The sequence below is a fragment of the Leptodactylus fuscus genome, chromosome 3, assembly GCF_031893055.1.
Source record: "Leptodactylus fuscus isolate aLepFus1 chromosome 3, aLepFus1.hap2, whole genome shotgun sequence".
Classification (NCBI taxonomy): domain Eukaryota; kingdom Metazoa; phylum Chordata; class Amphibia; order Anura; family Leptodactylidae; genus Leptodactylus; species Leptodactylus fuscus.
The window spans coordinates 101,147,740-101,172,800 of record NC_134267.1 but is presented as its reverse complement, the minus strand read 5'-3'; the positions used below and the strand labels follow the sequence as shown (position 1 = coordinate 101,172,800).

Genomic DNA, 25,061 nt, shown 5'->3' with positions numbered 1-25,061 from the left:
ACGGTTAGCGGCATTAACAGAGCAAAGTCCAAGTTCTTCTGTAGGAACAGCAATATAGATAGATAAGAATAAGAATATTCTAGTACACCAAATAGGCAAGTCAGACTTAAATGACTGTAAAATATCCCGAAGCACTCCAATGCTCCCATACTTCTACATTGGTATCTATGCTCACCCTTCAGATTAATGGGCACTTCTGTTGGTTGGACATTATATATGAATTTTGACCATGTATTCCAGTTAGGTTACATGGAATATATCCAGCATACACTGAAGTGCTGGAGAAGCCACTGCTTGAAGTCTGGAAAATACTTTTCCTGAAGTGAAATTTAGAATCATTTTCACACCAGCAGAGATTTCACGGTTGATTTACAAAGCTGCTCGGAGGTATTAAACAATGACAAAAAACATTAGAATCATGGGAAAATTCACCAATGACTGGGGACTAAATTAATCCACATTACTCTGCTTACTGTAGCAACACTCTAAAATGGTACTTAGAAATTAAGTCTTGGCCAGTGTATGTGAGGCCGTCTCAGAAGTAGAAGTCAAGGTGTGGAGCACTTATTCTGAGCAACCATGTATGCACAAATCCATCAACAGTGAGATTTTAGGCAGTTGCTTAAGTGTGGCAAGGTACAAAAGAAATAAAAAGAACAGAGATCGCATAGGCAGATTAAACAGATGGGATACACATGCACATGACATGCACAAATATTCAACATCTGCGATAATGTAGAACCAAAGTCAAAACAACAAAACAAATGATGAAAAGTTTTGGAATAGACAGGGCTCATGTTTCTGTACCCCTGCCAATTCCAAACCACATTGAAAAATTGACAGGATTTTAACAACTGTGCCCCACAATGTCCATGATCGTGTATAGGCACATGACAAACTGAACATGCATATGGATGAGAATGTATAGTGCACAGTAAATCTTACACCTGGCGCTGCTTTGGTTGAGCCCCCTCCGCATCTCTTGAATACTTTTATTTTTATTCTGCTTCTCTTGGGAGCAGACCGAATAGAGAAATGAGAGAAATGCTGCACACAGGTTCACTAGCGTCTGCCTGCCTCCTCTAATGCACACAGAATACAGTGCATACACATGACAGCAAAAAGCACTGATGTTAGAAGACTTTACCATCAAATGGTATACTCTTATTAAAGATTTATGAATAATTGACAACCAAGCCAGATAGCAGTAATCTTGTGTAAGGACATACTGCCAATAAGGTCAGAATCTGACATTGTGAATGTGTGCGTTTTATCATTGTGCTAGTTGTGGTTTTCACAGGTAGCTCACTGTCCCATTTTTTTTAAAAATTTTTTTTATACAGTCCTGTACACATGACCTTATTATCAAGTGTTTATTATGGGGCAGTGAGCCCTGGGCAAAACTCAGAAGAGGTCCATTTTGCTGAAGTAGATCAATGGGAGGCACGGGCAGCATCCATATGCCATCTGAGCCATTTTACCACAGATCCCACACGTGCATGTAGACTATGAGAACACCCATAAGAAATGGTACCACAAACCAGGGAGGCCTTCAAAAAAGATGGCAATGAATTACCTCATTGGTATCAATTCTATACCGTACGTAAGTGTGCAGTGGGTAGAGCTCCCAAATGCCAAACAAAAGATAAAACTGTTTTTGCATAGGGTTTCTCATTTGTAGGAAAGGGAAACAAAAGGGGATTTCCAAGATCACTGTTAAACGGAATGTAAATTAGAGGACTTTTCCAAAACTCACTTCCTCCAGTATTGTTTATCTTCCGAAGCTTGTGTTTCACATTAGTGGGCAGGTTTTACCAGTCTGTTGGCCTTTCTAGCATAGGTTATACTACTAAACACAGAAGAGGGAGGAGGCAGAGCAACTAGAGCATTGGTTCTCTGATCCATGTGTCAGAAGCAGCCCTGAAACCAAGGTTCTGCAGAAAAAACACCATGGAAGGAATTTTTATTTTATTTTATTATTATTTAAAAAAAAAAACCTGGATAAACCCATTAAAGTGTAATCGGTTGAAGACCCTGCTGTCTACAGTCACCCTGGGGTCCCCTCTATACGTCTAATCAAGTTTTAACAATCTACCCTTTGAGTAGGTCAAAGGATCACCAGAGGTCAAACAAGTGGAACCATCAATGAGCGCCACTTCCACCTTACAGGCCATGTCACATCAGTCAGTCAAGTGAATAGGGTAGAACTTCAATACTGAGCACAGTCTCTGATCGATATACAGCACAGTGCTCAGAATTCAGTGAAGAGGCCACAATACACTGCAGTCTCTTCTTGGTGAAAGTGACAGGTTTTGGACACCTACTGATCTTCAAAAGAGGTGACAGAGCTAAATAGGTAAAGGGGAGAAGACAGTTCAATCTTAGGTGGTCAGAAAACCCCCACTAACTACTAAAAAGGGAGAGTATGTCTTTAGTCATTTTATCTTTAGTTGACATTTTCACTGAGTATGTTTTTATATATTTTTTTTTGCTCACAGACTCCTGTAATATTTATAGCATAGCACCGAGCCATGTACACCAGGTGTATAAAATTGTGATACTCTGGAACCTCAAGAAATTCAGTTAAATACACTAATAAAAAAAAAAATTCAATGGAAAAATCAACACACATTGGATGAACACAAATTCCATGCAGATGCCCCCAGTCACATTAACATTTACAGCAGATTCATGAGTAAACTGATAAAACTAAATCATTGCACAAGTAGCCATTACTACATTACTGATTCCACACAGTTAAAGGGGTCATCAGGGGTTTTCTTAACAAAATGGTCTAAGAGAAGGAAACCATATAATAGAATGATAAAAAAAAAATATTCACCTTTTAAATGGGTTTTCCAGGCTGGGGGCTGTTTTAACGCTTATTTTTTAAGTTTATCAGCATCACATCAATGAGGGTCCAACACCTGGACAACATATCAGTCAGATGTTCCAGGGGACATCAGAGCCTTTGCAAGGGACAGAAACTGAAGCAGAAGGCTTGGTCCCCTGTATATTGACTATATTGCACCAAAGTAATATGGATCTACTCCCATTCAAGTAAGAATGACTGGCTCAAAAGGAAGTGCGCACACACACACACACACCAAAATAAAATTAAAAAATATATATTTAAAAAATAGTCTCAAACTCACCACATTGAATTCTAGGTTTTTATCCACCCAATCTTTGGCATCTTTGAATTCATCCTTCATTCCCATGATGAACAAAGTATCAAGAGCATCTACAATTGTTGCTCCTTGAATGTTACCTGAAATCAAAATAGAAAAAGCCACTTAGTATAAATCACAGAAAAAGATGGATATTTCCAAAGACATATTATCTGAAATTTGACCTTCTGAATCTGAAACCAGAACAAATATGATCACCAATACAGGACAGATTATACAGGCCAAATGGACCGTGGATGAGGGACAAACACAGATGCACGCATGAGTAGAGAAGCAAGTTATACATGATGAAAATGATATTTACAGGTTTAGACAATCATGCGTGACCAATGAAGTAATGTGTAAGCCATAACTTATAGGCATTTATCAATTACAAACATATTGTGCCTTCCTTACCCCCTTCCCACATGAACTATTATATATATAGAAATGCATTTAACACATTCTGACTCTCCATTGATTTCTATGCATAAGTGCCTTTGGCTGTGGACTAATGGCATAAAGCAGTGAGCATATTTATAGGACTTCCTCTAATAATCAATTATAGTAACAAGTGTCCGGATGTACGGATTAGCATTATCCTACATTTTCTTTCATAGTAAAGTGTGTACTTAACCTTGGCCACTGAGAATATTGCCAGGCATTAACCATGTTCTGAGCCCTCCCGGGAGACTTATGCAATATGACCAGTGAATGTGCACTGCATGAAATGGACTTGGAGGAAGCTGGTATTAAAAAGGTTTTAAATTAAATTATATATATTTTATATTATATACACATACACAGTGAAATCTCTCCAGAAAATCACCCCTTGGAGCAGATTTTTTTTTTTTTTTCCAGAAGTACTTTTTATTTATACAATTATGAGGAATGTCTATTGCTTTGATCACTTTTTCTTCACATTTTTAATCAGAGGTGACCCCAACATCAGACGTAATAGTATGGTGGATGTCAGGAAGGAGTCCTAGACTGATTTTTTTTCAGTGACTGATTTTTCTGCAATTAAAATGTTCCTAAAAGTGGCTTCTGCAGATTTTTATTTTTATTTTTTAAATTGAGAACCTCTTTGAATATGCAATACGTTTGACTTACAACCCATGTACGATCACTGCACTGCAGCAAACAAGAATAAGAGACTTGTATAAGGGCATCACAATGAAGCAAAGAACCCATGTCATAGTCAATGCGATCTGTGGGGACGAACATGCCAACAATTCCAGAATGCCAGGACAAAAAAGGGCCACAAAAAGGAATGTTATGTATACCCCAAACTAAAATGAGAATTCTTGGGGTGTTCTTAGGCAGGCTTCATAGTTCAGATTTTGACCAACGAAATGTCAGCAGGTATTATCAACTTTAGCAGTGAAGTGGGAAAATGGAAAAGAAGAGCCATGCTGGGGTCTAGCAATGAGAGGGTACTTCAACTAGGAACCAAGAAGGAGTGTGGTAACCATGGTGGGGTCCAGGAGTGGGAATATGCAAAATACCAAGATTTAAAGGAAGATTGTGCTGGGGACCAGGAATGAGAGGAGAGCCATAGCAAGAACCACAATTTAAAGGAACTCAGGTGTGACTTGAAGCTCCTGGGCTCCCAACAAAAACTGTGTAACAGGGCCCCCTCTTACCATGTATCTACAATGCTGGTGTCTTGTTTCAGAAAGGCCTTTAGGTCATTGCTACCTCTGCGACCACTATAATTACATCCCTTTAGATGGTATTAGATTTAGAAACATTCCATTTTGGAGACCAAGCATTAGCCATCTTGAACTAGGAAATGTGTAAGTCACCAGAGGAGTGTGTGGGTTGGAGTGACTAGTGTCTTATGTACAGTACCATGCCGGTTTTATTAGCATTAGATACCTGGTCTTGTGTAATATGCCAAAACAAAACATGATATTTGGACATTAGTCTTATGCCCAGTGAATAAAAATCCGTCTATGGTCATATATTCAGCTCATGGTCATGTGTCAAGCTTGACAAAGGCTCACCAGAGCTGAAACGTTGCCTATACACATGGAATAAGTTTTGCAATTTTTATATGAAAACAAACAAAAAAATACAAAACAAAACCACACACACTACGGAGTGCTGCCTTTTTCCATGGATATATTAAATTGTGTGGAAATGATACAGATATGTTGTTGCAGAATAAAAATAAAAAGTTGAGCAATGTTCCAACAAAGTTTCTCTCTCAATATTGTTCTAAAAGTGACCAACCCCTCTAAGTTTACAGGACATCATGCATAGTACTCTTCAACTCCCCTAGTCTTCCAAAGTATTAGCCCAATAAACTAAAAACCTCAAAATACATTATATATATATATATATATATATATATATATATATATATATATATATATATATATATATATATATATATATAAATCCTCCCAGATCTATTATATTTGCTGTGTACAGTCCCCATATGGCTCCCCAGAACCTTCTTTGATAAAGTGAGAAGTCTTTTTTTCAACCTCCTTATGGAACCAGAAACGCCACAGGATAAAATACACACACAGATCGTACAACCACCCACCAAAGCAGGTGCAGTATTCCTCCACTCCTCACCTCCACATAATTCACCTAGGTTTTTCTTGAAATGGGAAGAGGAACTGGAAATATCTTTTCCCATTGTGACTGTAGAAAGATCCTAGTTAATTCACTGCATCTGGACACAGGACAACCCTGTGTCGTATCACTCCCTCAATACAAGATATCTGTTGGCACTGCCAAAGAGATAGGTATCTTCTTTCACATATGGTGGAGATGCTCGTAAATTAAACCCTACTGGGATAAAGTGATGGATACCGCCAACAAAATCTGCTCCACAATACAACCCCATTCGCCAGAACAACTTTTACTCTAGCTTCTCAGCGTGAACTTCCAACAAAACAGGATCTGGCCACTCAACTCGTTGCTGCAGCTAAACTTTAAATTCAGCTCTCTGGAGGATAGGTTTTTCAAGTAAATTATCAGTAGGATGAAGGAGTCCGACTTCTCTCAGAACGTGGAACCCATGGCTATCTGTTAACCAGAATCATCTGTAAGCTGACTTCTCACCTGACACAGCCCACATAATAACCATAATTTAACCTCCACCTTAAACTAGCCCATATCACATCTGCCAGCCCAGCAGCACGACTCACCCACTCACTTATTCTCCCGTAGACAGTAACACTCCCCTCCCCCTCCTTACTTGGTTTTGCCATGTACCCTCGCATCCTCTTTCCTTGTCCCACTCTGAGTCCCCCTTATTTTTCACCAAATCACATTGGACGTTTCTTTGTATTTTACCATTTGTACTCAAAAAACATTTTGAAAGGAACCCCTGTTCAGAATTGCTGCCTTAAGATATAAGGCAGCTCACCCAATGCCAAACTCCAACCAGAAAACTGGTCATGTCTTATACAGCAAACTTCACATCAGAATAGAAACAGTGCTGACTACCACCATCCCTTTAGTGCGATAGATGCACCATTACCTTCAAAATCAAGAAATATGCAAAAGGAGACTCAAGTACAATGTGGTCATGCCATAACCTCCATGGGCTCCATATCCAATTGCTACCCTCATACATTTAGCACATAATCCCATCGTCATAAAATTCATAATCAGCTTAGTCCATTTTGCAAAGATTTTTTTTGTTTTGCTTTAACGAGCAAATAAAACAGTTTTAGGGAGAAAGAGGAGTCTACAGGCGAGAAATAAGTAGTGTAGGAAATACATCTGCTGATAAAATCTACAGGAACCCATCAAGTTTTCATAAGCCGCACTTTCCATTTGCCATTAGACAATTCCTAAAAGCAGTGTGCTGCTACGAGAGTCATTTCTGATACATTTGTGCTACAAAAACAAGTGTAGCTACGTTTTATTGAAAAATATTTACTGTATACAAAGCTTTTGCTCTGTGCATTTTGTCCTGCTGAGGTCCAACGGGACCCACACAGCATCTTGTGTGTGGATGAAAAGTTACTCTTGATGCATTCCTTATAAGAATCAATGTGAGTGAGGCCGACATCTAGCACACATATAAAACATTGTATAATGTATTTAGAGAGTCAGGCCACATGGTACCAAGAAGAAACGGAATGGAAGCTATAATTAGGGCATAGGTGAAAACAAATTTCTGGGTGCCGACCATCAAACCCCCCACTCGAGTGAGGTTGTTCATTTTTTCCAAAACCGCGTTATGGTAGGCTTTCTGGCCATTTACCAGGACTATTGTCAACTATAAATTAAAGAGGACCTTTCACCATATCTGGGCACAGGCAGTGTTATATACTGCCAGAAAGCTGACAGTGCGCTGAATTCAGCGCACTGTCGGCTTTCCCGATCCGTGCCCGGTGTAAAGCGCTATCGGTCCCGGGACCGTAGGGCTTTACAGTCAGAAGGGCGTTTCTGACCATTAGCCAGAGACGTCCTTCTGCCTCGCGGCGCCAATCGCGCTGTGCTGTGGAGCGAGGAGGAACGCCCCCCCTCCCTCTCCTGATAATGCTAGTCTACGGACAAGCTGTGTGAGCAGAGGGAGGGGGCGTTCCTCCCAGCTCCACAGCACAGCGCGATTGGCGCCGCGAGGCAGAAGGACGTCTCTGGCTAATGGTCAGAAACGCCCTTCTGACCATAGAAGAGCTATATATATATATATATATATATATATATATATAGTCACCTGCACTGCTGTTTATCTCATGTGAATTCCTAAAAGCTTCTGTATTTTCCACATATCCACTGTAAAATTGTCTGTGAAAGACTGACATTTGTCACGCATGATTTGCATTGCACGACATCCGTTTAATGGATCCTTCATAGGCTTGAGCCTATTGAGTGACCCTTGAGAATTCAACTGACATTCCAGCTCTGTTGTGGGATAAAGTTTTCACTGTACAGTGCAGAAGGATTACTAGCCAGGAGTAGATTTAACATAAGGAAATGTCTCCGTGCCTCCATTATATTTCTCATTCCTTTTCAAGCCACTCGGAACTTTGGCTCCAAAATCTGCAGCAAAATCTGTAACCAAAAAAAAGCTGCTTTTCTGCAATGTGGGGCCTTAGCCTACTTGTTTACCCTTAGGATTGGTGGAACGCCCACACCTTATCTTTCAGCTATTGCGAGATCCGCACAGTTAATAAAGTCAGCCTGCTTCCCGTTCCTTATACTATGCAAAGCATGTGGCTGTGGCAGCTATTGTGTGGGTGTGAGTGTTAGACACACCAATCTGATATTAATTCTTTAACAAATCCAGAGTAGATCTACTAAAACTCCAGAAATGATTCATAACCTAGCTCTTCAGATGTTACAGTAGTTCAGCAGAGATACTGTACACCAATGACAAGAATGATGCTCACTCTCATAGGAACGTCCATTCTCAACCAACTGCTTGCTGGGTCGATCTGAGGAAAAGGGCCTTTACAAGGAGAAACATTCAAATCTGACCCAGGTTTCCTCAAGAAAGGAAAAAGTTTTGCTTTTAGTTGTTGGTGTTTGTTAATGCATTCCATCACGTTTTTGACAGTGTGCTTGGAGCATTTGTTCCACATTATTACTCTGCACTGATTTTTTTGTTGACAGCAGTAATAACATTAGTTTATTGGAAGGTATCCGTTGCAGACAGTGCTCCTACAGCTACAGCACACAAGCTTAACATCAGAAATTCAGAAATTATGAGAAAATGAGCAAACAACTGGATATGGTTAAAAATTTGTAACGACTTGCAAACTGTTAAAAAATGGACCGTAATAAAAGTGTAGTATTCATAATTCTAGATTACAATTAAAGTGTAAAATTATTCTATATTACAGTTCTAAATATGAAAACCATAAACGGGGGGAAAAAAAACATTGCAAAATGTGAAAAGTCTGAACGGGAAAACCCTTTTAATTTTTTAAAGTGCCAGCAGAGAGCAAAAAAACATGGGACTGTTCCCCTGAAGTTTATTGATAAATGAAAATCCGACAGGGCACATTGATACTAATCCTAGGCACAGCAAAATTTAGCAACTTTGTTTTTATTCAAAATTTATTGAGTTTTCTCTTTTCATAATACAACATAGGGAAGGTGCATTCTGATAACAGCGACAATGCACAAGTCGAGAGAAGGAATCCAATACTAGGAAGACAAAACAACATTAATAAATCGAAACGTTTGTTAATATCTCATGCTCAATGTGATAGCCAGGGGTTCCAGATGTCAACAACTGTTTTTAAACCTTATTTTGCAAACCTCTGACCATGCCCCTGACCATTTAGTTTCCAGAGACTGTCGCTAGGGTTTCAAATACCATCTTTGGACAAATATCCAATGACCACTTATATTGCAGAGTTTCATTGTTTGATGCGCCTGGAGCGTGTCTAAGGGGGCATGCTGTATCCAACTAATAACTGAATCCTTTTGTAATCAGATTGCTTATAGTATACGCTATGTCCCCATGTTTGCATGGCTTCCCTTCTATACTCCAAAGAGATACTGATCGTCAACTGCCCTGTAAAAGCAGTGGAATATGTTGGTATAAAATAATTAAAATAAAATCTAAAATAAAAACAATTGTGCACCACGGGTAACCACTGTATGAGGAGTCCAGTACTTTGTTGCTCTACTATTTCATCTTCATATTATAAAAAACTATTAAACTTGCTTGAAATACATCTTACCCAAAAATGCTTAGTAAACATTGTTAATACTAACCGCTAAGCCATCTCTTAAGATTCAGCCTGACTCAAGCAGCTGGAAGTGGCGATTTCTGGAAGTGTTTTTAACTTTGATTTCATGAAAACATCAGTCTGCGCGACTCATTAAAGTAATTAATCAGTCAGATTAGGAACTGCAGACAAATGTGAATATGATGAATGGAATCCATCTACAGGGCAGGGATACATCCTCACTTTACCATTAACATGCACCTTATGCACGACACACGGTTCTCAATAATTAGGACCAAGAAATGCCTCAAGCACAAGAAAAAAACTTTAGAAACACTGTCTTTCAATGTGGACAGTCAGGACCGCTTCAACAAGGTCATTGTTTCACAACATCCAAGCAAAGTAAGAAATAAGGAGCATATAACAGTTGTTATGAACTAAGCCACATGTCCATAAGCATTCCACAGTTTAACCTCTTCCTGAGGAATTTATTTTGGGCCTTAAATGGATTTCTGTATTACTATACATTCAACTTGATAAAGGTTTAAAAAGAAATAAATATGGATATTTCTATAACATGGAAACGATGGAACCAGCATGGCATATTTAGCTAAGCTGTTTCTGTACTTCATATTCACCTCTATAGGAAGAAGAATAGAGCACTATTGCTCAGATGTTTCTGTAACTTACACATTGGTGGGCAGGAGTTGCAAGAAATATCAACCTCAGCAGCTATTTGTCAAGATGGGAACAACCCTTTAATGCACTTTTGCCGCAGCCCAGATGGAGGGATCCAAAGGATGAGAGCAGTAGTGGCAGATGACGTGCCACCAGCTAGGCCAAGCACAATCAAACAAACAATCTCCCACGTTCTGCTCCTAGGCTGGATACTGCTGAGGGGGTCCTGCAGCATTGCCCGATGTTACTGAGAGTAGTTTTCCCCCAGGGCACTTCCAGTTGGAGAGGGGACTTCCTCCTTAGTCTGAACCGTGTGATGGAAGTCAGAAGAACTCTGGAGGTAACACAGGAATGACTCAGGAAGGCAGATGTGCAGTTTAAACAGGGTGTCCCTTTACTCAGCAACTGAACAGGTAAAAACAATCAGCTTCCAAATGAGGGTTGTAGTTCTCCAGTGTCCAACTCCCCAGCCTTGGTCTTAGAGTGCCCAGGGATGTTAAGGCTCTAAAGATAAACTCCAACTATAATTCCTTTCCTTTGCCTTTTCCAGGAGGAGATGAAGGGGGCTGTTCAGGGTAGCTCTGACAGGAATCTGGTTATCTTATATAAGGTGCCAGGCCTACTTCTCCTGTCACTGAACTCCAGTAACACTCTTGGCACAAAGTCCAATCTTTAGACATCTGAATTCCTAAATCTACCTCCTAGGGGCTGTCTGGAAAGCCATTGAAACTCACTACTCAGTGCCGGCTTGCACTAACTCCTCTGAAACTTACTAGCACACTTGTCTAGAACTAGACTAGACTGAGCTACAATGGTGACCCAGGTGACAGAAGTCTTCTTAGACCCTGCCCAGTGGCCTGTGATAAGCCAAGGGCTGTAACAAGTACAAGGTTTGACACATGGGGGGTTGGGGAGGGGGGCTAACCACAGGGAATAAGGGGTAGCTGCATAACAATGACATGGAAAATAGAAGACAGGACATACAAACAACCCAGAGGCACAAGAGACAATAACCATGAAAGTCTGCAGTTTTATTCCTTGGTATTGTTTTTTCAGCATTCACAGTCTGGTATATTAAAGGGAGTCCATCATCTCCCCAAAGCATATATAACTGTCCCCATGGTGTTACAGAGCACATAGCACAAATGAACAACTTAGTTATGCATGTCATTTTTAGAGAAAAACTAATTATGCAAATGAGCTCATTGGAGCAATGAGGGATGGTCAGCTCTGAAGCACTGCTTTTGTGAAAGTCCTACCATCTCTTGCCTCCACCACCCTGTGCAGTGAATGTTGTTCCTCCTACTGCTATGATATCACCCATGCTACTTCAGCTCCCTGGTGCTCAAGGTCTGTCCCCAGTTCGTCAACTGCATCATTTGCATAAGACTTCAAAGTTGTTTTTCACTAAATCTACCAATGTAACATGCATATGAATTCATTGTACAAAAAATAAAAACGAATGAGATTTTGTTATTACCTGCACTTTGCTGCCAGGTATATAGCATGAGGAGTTCTAATTTGGCTTTAGATATAAAGTAAATACCACAGAAGGTAAGAGTAAATAAAGCATGTTAATTAAAATGTTAAAGAGTTGTCTGACCAACAAAAAAAAAAAAAACACAACAGGGACCATCTAAGTGGCAGGGGCAATAGAAAAAAAAATGCTCTTAACTCAAAAACACACACATGCATAGGAGTGATTGTTATCCTTCTATCCCCCAAAACAGAGAAGGGTAATCTCACTCTAGACCATATCAGCATGTAGGTTTGCAAGCTTTTCCAACCAGGTTTCATCAAATTTATGTCATCACTTCTGGTTTTTAATGAACTTTATAGTATGAAACACATGAATTTACCAGCTTAAGCTATTGGGTCCAGTTATGGGATAATTCAGATATGCAGCTCTCAATCTTTTAATGTAATTCAAGCTTGTGACTTCAGGTAATAAGCATGCTAACAAAACTAATTAAAAAAAAACAAACACATTACTGTAATATCCTTGTTCGACTTGAATGACTTACTATTAAGTAAGCAAGCATATAGTGAATGCACTATAGTTTAACTCGGGGCTCACACAGAAGGCAAGACCTCTGAAAAGGAGGCTGTATGGCTTCTCAGTACAAGTAATATTACACTATTATGGGAGAACTCCACTAAGACCTCCTATAAATGGCACAAACCAATTCCTGCACAAAACCTGAAGAATTACCTATATCTGCTGCTGCTAAAGGATATGCTGGGTGTCAAGTGTGGAGCTATTTCCCTTTGTCTGCCATGCTTGACAAAGGGGTGGGTTCCTGAACCGCAGCAGACTGGTCAGCAAGCCTCTCTGCCAGCACATGTGTATGGACTCTGGTACTAAACAGATTATCCTTTGTGAGCATCTGCAACATTACAACGTTATGGGTAATATTCAAAACTGGCAGTATACAGTAATCATTTATTCAGAAGATTATATGAGGCAAAATTTGTATTTATTTTATATCATTTTACACACACTTATTTGACACTGATGTTTCTGGGTTGTTTAAATGTTAGTTAATACCTCGCTATTCACAAAACAGCAGAGCATAGCAAGATTTTTTTTTCACACAAAGATATCATTTCTAGTAATGTAATCCTGTATTATGTTTCATTTGCAGTCTATATCAATTGTACCTATTGTTTTGGCTGATCTTTTATTCACGTAACAGATTCATAGAAAGTCTACAGAGGAGTACACCTGAACAAGTTACCGTATATACTCGAGTATAAGCTGACCCGAATATAAGCAGAGGCCCGTAATTTTACCACAAAAAAACTGGGAAAACTTATTGACTTGAGTATAAGCCTAGGGGGGAAATGCAGCAGCTACTGGAAAAATTCAAAAATTAAAATGGTCAGAGTTTTTGGGTGCAGTAGATGCTGAGTGCTGGGAAAGGGGAGGGGGTGTTTTGGTTGTCTGTCTGCCCCTTCCCTGAGCTTGAGGACTGTTTTTTCTTTCCCCCACTTGGAATTCAGTCTGGCTGAATATAGGGTATCTGCAGTGCTCCTATTAACCCCTTCCCAACAGAACAGGAGCACTGCAGATCGCCTATATTCAGTAGACCGGGCACTTTCAGACACAGGGATACCTAATGTGTATGTGTTTCACAGTCATTTTCTAATTTTGTATGTATTCTAGGGAAAGGAGTGATTTAGAACTTTTATTTATTTGTACCATTTTATAGGAGATTCTATACATTAATATTGTGGCTGGTCATAGACCCCCCCCTTCTATAAAAAAAAATTATATATAATTTTTTTTTTTGCGCCGACTCCAGTATAAGCCAAGGGGGGCTTTCTCAGCACAAAAACTGGGCTGAAAAATTTGGCTTATACTCGAGTATATACGGTATATGAACAGAAAACAAGAATAATAAATGTATTATAGTAAATGATACATTCCTTCTCCATCTATCCCTCTCCGTCTATCTTAACCATTGTTTTTATCTGAGAAGATGCATACCTGCAAATAGAAAACTCTTTTTGCAGATTGTAAAAATCCTATGAAATGTGTCACACTGATAAAGGCAACATGTACTCCTTCTTTAAGGAAAATAAGAAGTTGTGTTCCAACTAAAGAACCTCAGGGAAAAGGAACAGTAAACATGAAGAGACATCTGTAAACAGTGATCACTTCCCGTTAGGTCAATGAAATGTGCAATTCAGTGAGTGCTTAAGTAACATGGCTTTCCAAAGCACTGACAGATGAATCTTCTATATTATAGGAGAGGGTGGGGGCTACGCTTGTTTACAGTATACATCTGCAGAAGGCATACAGACTAATGTAAAAGGTAATTGGACATATTAGTAACTTATAAGAGGTTACTCTGCACATAAGTGCCATTTTGGTTTTATTTTCCTGCCTAGTTCAGGAGAGTAAACACTTATACACAGTATTTCACTGGTGATAAAGTATAAGGCCCCATGCACAAGACCATAGCTATTTTCCTATATATTAGCCGTAATTAAGGATAGAATATAGACCCATTTATTTCTATGGAGCCATAGTAGTTTTCACAGGTTACTCTAACTACACATAGGTTCTACTTAGATGATCCTGACAATTTGGACAGGATATACAATTTTTGCATAGGTTTTTATGTGGTCTTAATGCAGTAGTGAACGGTGACAGGCTTTCCTCCTCAGTCTCTAGCCAAAAAGGGAAATGATCCCAACTACTGTGTCCAAAAAATCAATGTACTTAATACAGCCCTGAAAGTTTCAGCCAAATGCAAGACAAACTGACATGTTAAAGAGATCTTATTGTACTTTTCTCTGGAATTTCTAAGCAGCGGGACATCTGGTCCCACATGGATACATCAATGGTGTCTGACGTCACTTACTTTGCAGCCTAAGTCCAAGCACTAGATATCGATGTCAGGAAGGACACAATATTCTACACCAGGAAGGGGCATTCCAATAAGAGATTCTCTAGTTCCTCCCACCTAACTCTACTTCTTACCACTGTTAAATAAGTGTGCAGATCAGAGAATTAAATCCACATTAATTCTACCTCACTACCCAAAGAGTATCCCCTTATCAGACAGTGAATTTAAGCTAAGCCCTGGTGCTGCTTAAAGTGCAATACAATACGGGCTCTGAAGCCATACTATTTCATTTCGTGTTCAGTAGAAACATTCAGTAACCTACTTGAGACATCAATAAGTGGATGTAACATACCTGTACGCACATGAATTGTAAGTCTGTTCTAATTTATATATCTTCTAAAAGATCTCACCCCACCAAAGTGACTGATATGGAGTGTTATATGTATATACTAGGAAACAATTGGGTACATTTTCTGCGGGATTTCCAATCACAGGTCAAATCATCCATTACTGTAGTGTTAATAGATAAGTACATAAGAGTGGCTGTGTGTTGGTTGGTTTATAAGGAGTGCAGATTTTCTACTAAAACACATTAAAGCTATGTGCACATTACACTGGGGTTCCATCTGGCACAGATCGATCAGAAATCACCATATGAAAAAGAAAACACACAGAACAAGACATCCGATGAACCCAATTATAGCCAAAATGTAAAATCAGGAGCACATATGAACGTAGCATAAGACCACATTTCAACAGACATAAATACACACACAATAAATCAAGTTATCGGGACACAGAGCCTGAGGATTATTTTAACAATTAATATTGAAGAGTACCTCTAGTTATAAACATTGCATGAATTAAAAGCTGAATAGCAAAGCTAACTATAAGACACTTTGCAATATATCTTGTATAGAAAAGAGTTTCCTTCTCCACTTTTCAGGCTGATTTACTTTCAACATATCAAGTCTATGAACAGGGGGAGGAAGCTGGAAAAGACAAAAAAAATGCTGCTGCTTGATGCTAAACCTCTGATAATCAGAGTCAGGGAGCACTTTTGACACCTACTACTCATAGATAACAAGCTCCCAAATTAATAATATAGGTTAATATATGAAACCTTTTCTATAATAAATTACAATGTTTTCTTCTCCACTTTAATCTATGAAGAGTAGAGGGGAGATAGAAAACACATTTCAAATAATTGCTGCTTTTTCTTGCTTTCTTTACCTGTTAGGTAGTAGATAAGAGGATCCAGTGCACAGAATGAGGCAATAAATCAATAATCCAGCCAGCAAGAGAATCCTACTTAACTCCTCACTGCTCCCTACATTTCTTTCTTGGAGGCTGAATATGGAGTATATAAAGTAGACACATTTAGACTGAAGCGGATAAGGGAATAGATATCCTTAAAGGGTCTCTATCGGCAAAATCATGCTGTATGAGCCCCACATATGCGTGAATAGCCTTTAAAAAGGCTATTCAGGCACCGCTAATCTCATTTACCCCCCCCACACACAGTTTCAAATTAAAACTATAAAAACATATATGTAACTCATACCTTAGCGTGCACCCTGGGCGGTGAAGCACGATCTGACGTCATCTTCTGGCACGCCTTCCTCTTCTTTCGGTGACGCCCTCCAGTACCGGCTTCATCGTCATCTTCTTCCAGCGGTTCAAATCCGATTGGATCAAATCCGGTGCGTGCGCACTGCCATTGAGAAAAATAGCGTCGGAGAGTGCACAGTAGCTCCAGAGGGACCACTGCTGCGCACACGCCGGATTTCAACCAATCGGATTTGAACCACTGGAAGACGACGACGACGACGACAATGAAGCAGAGGAAGAGCCAGGACCGGAGGGCGTCGCCGAAAGAGGAAGGCGTGCCAGAAGATAATGTTGGATCGTGAATCACGGCCCAGCGTGCACAATGTATGATTTGCATCTATGTTTTAATAGTTTTATTTTAAACCGGTGGTGGTGGTGGGGGGTTAAAATAACATTAGCTGCTATTCACGCATATGTGGGGCTCATAAAGCATAATTTTGCTGATAGAGCCCCTTTAAAGGGGTATTCCCATGTACATAACCATTTTTAAATTTGTAGATAATTAAAAGTTAAACATTTTTGCAGATATAAGTAATTAAATATTTTGCAAAGTCTTAAAGATTTTCTCTAAATATCTTGTGGTCACAGCTTTGTCGTCTTGATTGGTTGCCAGTGGATACGACCGTGAATGGAGGAACTTTCTAAGGTCAGAAAATCAGCCATGATTTCCTTATTGTGGCCGGGATATCTTCTGATACATGTAGTGTCCTTGACTGATAACCCAGCTACATTAAGAAAATTATGGCTGGGTTCCTGATATTTCATAGACCATAGAAAGTTTCTGCATTTGAGGTCATATCCATTGGCAACTGATCAAGACAACAGACTGTCACCAATAAGAGAGAAAATCTTCTAAACTCTGCAGAATTTTGAATTACTTATATATGCAAAAATAATTATCTACAAATTTAGATATATGATTGTGTTCATGAGAATACCCCTTTAAGCGAGATTACAAAGTTTAAATGTACTATTTGTTTATGAACAACATTGTGGCTTCTGTTCAGAAAAAACTACAGTAGTAACTGATGTAGTCTCTTTGAAAACTGCCCTAAGTTGGAATCCTTCTGAAATATTTGTGAAGGCAAGAACACTATGCTGTTCCCATTACCAGAACCATAGACTAAAAATTAGCATTGTAATTAAAATGCAAAAACAAAAAATATATTAAAGTATGAATAGAAATTTCCAAACCCACTTGACATTTTTGTTGTGTGAACGGTGAATTGCCATTAGTCACTATTGCTGGCCTGATTTCACAAACTGGAATTTACTTACCAAATAAATTACTGGAGTGCCCTTGTTTTTGAATAGGTTTCAGTTCATTTAATCCCCATGCATATCGCTTATAATTATCCCAGGCAAATTTCATCATCTGTATAGGGAAAAAGGGAAATATAGTTTAAAATTATGGAAAGATATGTTCAATTTAAGTCTATACTGTTGTTGAAGACTACCAGTATACAGTATATTCATTGTCCCACAGAATCTCAGTCTAGACAACACTGATAAACACTACGACTGCTTTTACCTATAAGAATATTTTATTTCTACTAAAAAAATGAAACTATTTGGTAGTTAATAGCCTAATTCATCATAAAGCTGGAAAGTGACACACAAACTTCTTCTAGGGGGTAGATAACCACATAATATAGCATCCAATAGAGTATTCCATGTTCTTTATTTTCTTTCTGACTCACAAGAATTCAGATGCTTACAGTACAGAATTCAACCAAAGTATTTGTTTTTTCCTTATTACAGTTCCAAAGAACTCTGAAGTTGTAACAAAGCCAAAACTCCATCATTTGCAAAAGGCCTTAATGTGTCCCTATGGTTCACAATAGACAACGCACAAGTAAAATGCTCAGGTCCCTCCTTTTTATCATCATCTGTCAAGTACCTAACATTTCAACAAACTTTGTATAAACCAATGTGTGTACACAAATGGTAACACCACTTCTAACCATTATATCACTTATATTCAGCATTTTTAAGTTTCCCCTTGCCAATTTTCAATTGTCCCTGAGCTGCTGGATGAGAACTACTTGTTATGTTTCCCATACGCTGTATACAGAAAGTAGAGAACACTCTGCTACATAACAATTTCACTGGGAAGCATTAGAATATTAGAACATTATAGATTAGTGTTAGAGTCAAATCCTCCATCTTTGTATTTTGTCAGCCATCTAGTAACCTCTCTCATATAAATTGTATAAGTATGTCTTTTTAAAGTCCAAGAGGTCCCTCTGGGTGATAAGGAGTGTGGTGTGGACAAATCCTTATCTCTCCCTCTCAAGGGCCTCATCTTTTGAAGATGCAGCTGGCTATTTGTATATTTTTTTATCTCCTTTACTCAATGTATGGTATATGGAGGTCACTTAGAGTATAGACACAGAGCTTCTGTAGCCTATTGTTCATCATCTCCAAGGTTGGAGTTGTTTGGCACCAGCATGCCATCTTATATCTTTGGCCATGATATATGGGAAGAATATGCAAATCTGACTTCCGTGATGTAATTAGGAAGCCAGTGCCTCAAGAATGCACACCAATAGAGGGCGCTCACTGAGAATGTGCAAGTCTATCTTCCATGATGTAATTAGGAAAACAGAGTCTCAGTCAAGCAAACCAATAGAGGGCGCTCCCTTTAACATCATGCCAACCTTCTCAGAGGCCTTTGTTTGCAATGATGTTGGGATTATACCAGGTACAGTCTCTCATGATATATACATATAGACAGTGTGAGATGTTAGTTCACACAAGTATTTTGAATCCTTCTTTGTTTCATGAGAAAGTCCATCCCAGTTTAGAAAGTTATAATGAGATGCAGGTTACATTAGGCCTCATCCAATAGTCATGTGCCAGGTTTATCTTCTAACTCTACAACCAATAATGTTATGCTAATTAGAATAGTCCAACCTGCTTTTGTCTGTATTGCATTTAGGCTACTTTTTGCCTACAATAAATTAGAACTCACTTGATACACAATCAGCTGTGTATGTGTGTGACTTCTCTAGGCCTGATATTTAATTTGGAACTCTGCAACATACTCTATTATGAGGACCACTTGATGTCCCTAACATTAGCGATTCCCAACGGGGGAAAGAAGATTAAGCAGAGACTTCAGAGTTAACTGGAGAGTCACCAAAAATCGGTATATATCAGTAGAGCAGATAGACAGGTTAGGATCACCTGAATCAAATGGAGTTTCTTTTCCCCTTGGGAGTAAGTTCACCATGTGCCAAGATACTACAATTTTAGCCAGTAGGGAAATGAGCTCTTGGTAGCATTTAGGATGTCACCATTGTTGCAAAGAGGTAAGCTTCCCACTACTCTATGCCACCTCCTTCTCCCAGTGACAGGGAAAGCAGCTTATACCTAGTTTCCTATGATGCAAAGTTCTGTCATACTCATCACTGATCATATTCTTGACTCATGCTCAGTAGTACCGTAATGTTTGCCTGAGTCACATGTAATGTACATGGGTTGAGAATATGAGCAATGCCAAGTATGACAGAACTCGGAGACAGACAATATAAGCTATATACTGCCTGACCCTCTGCCATGGAAAGGATTCATAAAATTGGGTGCTGTACCATGATCACAGTATAAACAGAAGTCAGAAGAACCATTTCTATATATTGCCTCATTATTCTACCATACAAGATAAGAACCTAACTGTTTGGTTTAAGGGCTACTGCTATTTTATGAAGAGTTTATGAGATTATTCCCCTCTGCGCACTCCCTTTTTCTTCATATGCCTTTTTCCATTTGCAAATCACAGGAAGGAGGAAGGCTTACCTCTTAGCAGCAACAGCACCTCCCTTACGGCTCTAAATAGCTCAATTATCTACAGCATATTTATTGGCAGGGCTGGCATTATGTGTTTGGTTCTGGTTATAGACTCATTTTAGGGCTAAAACCCTACATAGCAGGACACAGCAAAAAAGCACAGGCGGGGAAACTGCAGCAGCAAAGCATTGTGGTTTTTCCCGCAGCGCTTTTCAGTTCTTTGTACTTCCATTATACCTACCAGGAAACCGCCAGCATTTCCGTAGGTATAATTGACATGATTTCCAAACTCGCAATTGTTTTATAAATCAAAGCGTGCCCACTGCACATATTTTTCCGCAATGTGTGGACTGGAAACACTAGAATCCCGCCCACTTTTGCAGAGAATGTAAAATGTTGCTTTTCTACCACATGGGGCTCCGGCCTTAATGTCAATTTAGGAAGGGGAACAGAAAAAGTGAAGAAAGAAGCAATTTTCTCTGATAAGATGCATATAGATTTGCACTTGGTTAGACATTGCTCCCATGGTACAAGTTGGACACCAATGTAAGTGTCAAAGATGGGATCAAATTCTTTCAAAGCAGGGAAATGCTATTCTGTGTTCTACTACAGGGATTCTCATTTTTGGGTAATGTTTCTCAAATTAACCATTTAGACTAGGAATAAAGCCTTAGATTTACATTCCCGGGTAGTGCAGCATTTCGAAGTTGTTACCATCTATCCTACTAATACTAGCTATTGTGGTCTAGTATTTTGAAATGGCAAGAAAGCAATAAAAAGTTTTTAATGGAAAACACTTATGTAGAAAAGCCAAACAGAGGTATAAAGCAGAGTACATATTGTACCATTAGATGAACCCTTTTGCAAAGTTCCATTAAAAGGCCGCTTATATTTCGATTCTAAAAGCGATTAAAAAAAGGACATATTTGCTAATTCTAATTCCAGCGGAAACAGTGGGCTGCTCAACCACGCCAGTAAAAAAAATGGAAACAAGCCATGTGACAGAATTAAGGAAACTTGTTTTATACTGATCAGCGGGGCATCTGTAAGGGGGTTACTTATTTAGCGCTCTTTGTCAAGTTCCTATTTAGCTGCACAGAAAGAGCTAACGTGGTCCCTGTAGTTCCCTTTTGTTACTATTAGAGAAAACCATTAAAAAAAAACTACCAGCTACAAGGGGAATAATTTAAATTCACAAAACATCACATTACAAACAGGGCTGACAAACAGGGAATAACTAATAGTGAAATACTTTCGATTATTCAGAATTTCAGCATGGCAGTAAGACTCCCACCGACTGAACATTCTCACAAGCACCAGGCAAGCCATATATGATTAAAGCAGTGATTCAAACATGTACAAGTTATAGAAACGCGTTGAAATAGAGGAATTGAGGAACATTGATGGATGTTTTATAGATCCAGCTACAAGCAGATTTTACACTGTAGACCAAGTGCACAACCTGTGTCTCCACAGCTGTTATATAACGGACAGTTCACAAACAGAATCCTTCCCTCTTAATCCTTTAGAAGGAAAGTACACTGCAATGTATTTGAACTGTATGTTACGGTTTCAATCTGACAGTTTGGCTAAGAAAGCACCTACGTGATTTCTTAAGGATTTGGAATTGGCCTTGGATCTCAGCACCTAGGAAATGATCAAACAATCTGTCTTCCTTTATGATCCACAAGAACAAGGATTAAGAATGCTACCCTAGGTTTTCTTTTAACCTGCAAACATTCCTGTTGGCAAATACTGCAGATTACTTCTAAACGGACCTGAGCTAGAAAACTTTCTTTGCATCACTCCATTAGTTTGCATGCACAATATGCTGCATTTTATACATAGCCATGCACCAAAACTAAGAAAAATTAATATGTGAAGGCTTACAAGAATTTTATCAATTCCAGGTTATTCTACTTTTGCCCTTATACGAAGTCACAATCACCAACTCCAGTAACCCAATTCTCCTCACAGCTGAGGGTTTGCTACTGCTACATCAAGCCTAGATAAGAACGGCTTCCTCTCTGGTGAGGATAGCTTGATACAATGTATCAGTGTAGGCAAAAATGCATTACACTATAGCCCAGGGTTGTTAGGGCTAGTTCACACAGGGAAAAATGGTCAGGATTTTGACGCGGATTCCGCTTCAAAATCCTGAAGCTTCCCATTGAAATCAATGGCAGCCGATCCATTTCAAGCGAGCTGCCCTTTCTTCAGGCGGATTCCATGGCCAATTCAGCCGCGGCATCCGCCTCGTGACACCACCCATTCATTTGGGCCTAATAAGGAGCAGAAAGCTGCAATGGAATGTGTAAACGTGGACTCCTGTGTGAACTAGCCCTGAGCTCACAGAACATTGGTATTGACATCAGCTAAACCATGAAAGGACAGACCAGGTACATAGCACATAGTGCACAAAAGTCAACAACACTCTGCTGACTAACTAACCAATCCTGCTCTGTCTTGAACATCAGCACAAAATCTGTGTATCTGGATATTTAAATGGCACAAAGCCGCAAAAAAACAGCAGACTTGTCCGGTATGGCGCATTTTTCTCAGTCCAGCTACTGAGCAGGTACCATATATAAAGTCCTAACATATGCTGTACCATTGTCAGGCAAAATTTGACTATTCTGTTTAAAAAGAGTTAAAAAAAAAAAAAAAAAAAAAAAAAAACACATACACCACAAGCAAGTTAGAATAATTGCCCAGTCCTTCAGTTTCCTACTTTCCTCTGTGTATCGACTGCTAAGAACAGTGATCAATGGCGATGTTGGATTGTCACTGATCTGATATTGATAACCTATCCTTCGGATAAGCCATCAATATTTTTTAACGAAGAAAGCTAGCTTAAAGGGACTCTACCATTAAAACCCTTTTTTTCTGTGGCTAACATGTCGGAATAGCCTTTAAAAAGGCTATTAGTCTCTTACCTTTAGATGGGATCTCCGCCGCGCCGTTCCCTAGTAATACCGGTTTCTACCGGTATGTAAATTAGTTCTCTGGCAGCGATGGGGGCGGGCCCCAGCACTGAAAATGCGATGAGGACGTCCCCACCGCTGCCCGAGAACAGGATCCTGCGCCGCCTCCATCTTCTGCTGGATCCTCCCCTTCTTTCTTCGGCTTTCTTCTGACGCCTGCGCAGTTGGCTCTGCCACTGAGACACTAGTAGAGCCGACTGCGCATGCGCGCAATTCCGGCCTTGGAACTATGGCTGCGCATGCACAGTTGGCTCTACTAGTGTCAGAGCCGACAGAGGTGAAGCCGCCGAAGAAAGCCAAATAAAGAAGGGGAGGATCCAGCAGAAGATGGAGGCGGCGCAGGATCCTGTTCTCGGGCAGCGGTGGGGACGAAGACTGACATTTACTAATTTATGCTGAAAATTGGTTTAAATTAAATTATAAATCACAAATCTACACCAAGTCAGCAGTCATAGATTTGATATCCTTATCATAGCAGGCATCCAGTAGGTATTTGTAGTAATGCTCTTGTGCTAGCAGACTGCTGTTGCAACTTTGTTTTTGCAATTGATTTGATTTTCAGAAAGCCAAAAGATAACCCAAACTCATTAAGAGGCACACTTAAATTGGAAGCGTCTTACTCCAGTACAATTCAGATTAAAAATTAGAGTTTCATTCGTCAGTCTTAATAAAATTTCAGCACTGTACCAGAGAAATTGGTGAAATACAAAATGCAGTAGATTTACTATTGAAACAGTCTACAACGCAGAAACCGGTGGAGAGAAGAGTCCTGCAATGTCCATAGTTTCAAAGCAAAGCTATGGACTCCATTATAGCCAATGGGGTTCACCAACGCCCGTATGTTCCCCAAGGGAACCCAACAATGGAGACCATGGCACTAATGTGAACCTAGCATCAGACACACTGTCTTGTTCAACAAAAGTTGTGGGGCTTATTGGAGAAGTGACACAGCAGGGTAAAAAGGAGCCATCGCTTAAAATCTGACACTGTCAGACTGCCCCAAAAACTTTACAATTTTTTCTTTTCTTCAAAACCAAGCTGGAGCATTGCATCAAAAATCCTCTGACCTCATGCCTCTCTATTTTCTCATAGAATGTAAGCTCTCACAAGCAGGAACCTCACGCCTATTGTTTAATATGTTAATTTGTCACATTGTAATGTCTAATACTGTCTGTTCATGTGTTTTAAGATTTGTAAAGGGCTGCAGAATAGGTTAGCACTATATAAAAAGTGTTTTGTTTTTTTTTTTTTTTTTTTTTTTAAATATACCATATTTATCATTCATCATGCTTTGTTATACCTAGTGTAGTTTAAGAATGTCCCATCTAAATTTTCTGCTCCCTCCTAGATAGTATTAGTAGATCTGCCTTATCACGAACAACTTGCATGTTAAGAACCAAAAAAACAAAAAAAAACAAAACAAAGACACCACACTGGATCAAAGAGTAAAAAGGGAGAGCTTTTTAATACTTGCAAAGTGAACAACAGTTATTACCGTACCTGTTTCCAAAAAGTATCCACTAAATTAAGGCAAGTAAAACCGGAGGACGTCATTCATACAAAATAATAGATGCCAAGTGAAAACTAGTATGGCACTGAAGCATTCACTACTATCCTAAATAGAGTACGTAACAGCTAATGCAAAGTTTTATTTACATTTTTTTTCCAATAAGAACAGTGACAAAAGAAGAGTGAAAGGTATTTATATCACAAGGAGATTCGAGTCCATATTTATGATCACACTAGTAATGTATTGTTATAACATCTTATGACCGTGATAAACTGATACTTCATAAATCCATAGATGAAAAAAAAAAT

The 25,061-nt window shown here is 39.2% G+C and overlaps 1 protein-coding gene across 1 annotated transcript in view; it reads right to left on the bottom strand.

The window, feature by feature from the left end:
• Positions 1–25,061, bottom strand: part of MAN1A1 (mannosidase alpha class 1A member 1) — a 152,538-nt gene that overhangs the window by 90,186 nt on the left and 37,291 nt on the right. The window contains exons 2-3 of the mRNA XM_075268055.1: positions 17,749–17,845; positions 3,156–3,271 (exon numbers count right to left, since the gene is read on the bottom strand). Coding sequence (XP_075124156.1) covers positions 3,156–3,271; positions 17,749–17,845 — 213 coding nt within the window. The remainder of the gene's footprint in view (positions 1–3,155; positions 3,272–17,748; positions 17,846–25,061) is intronic.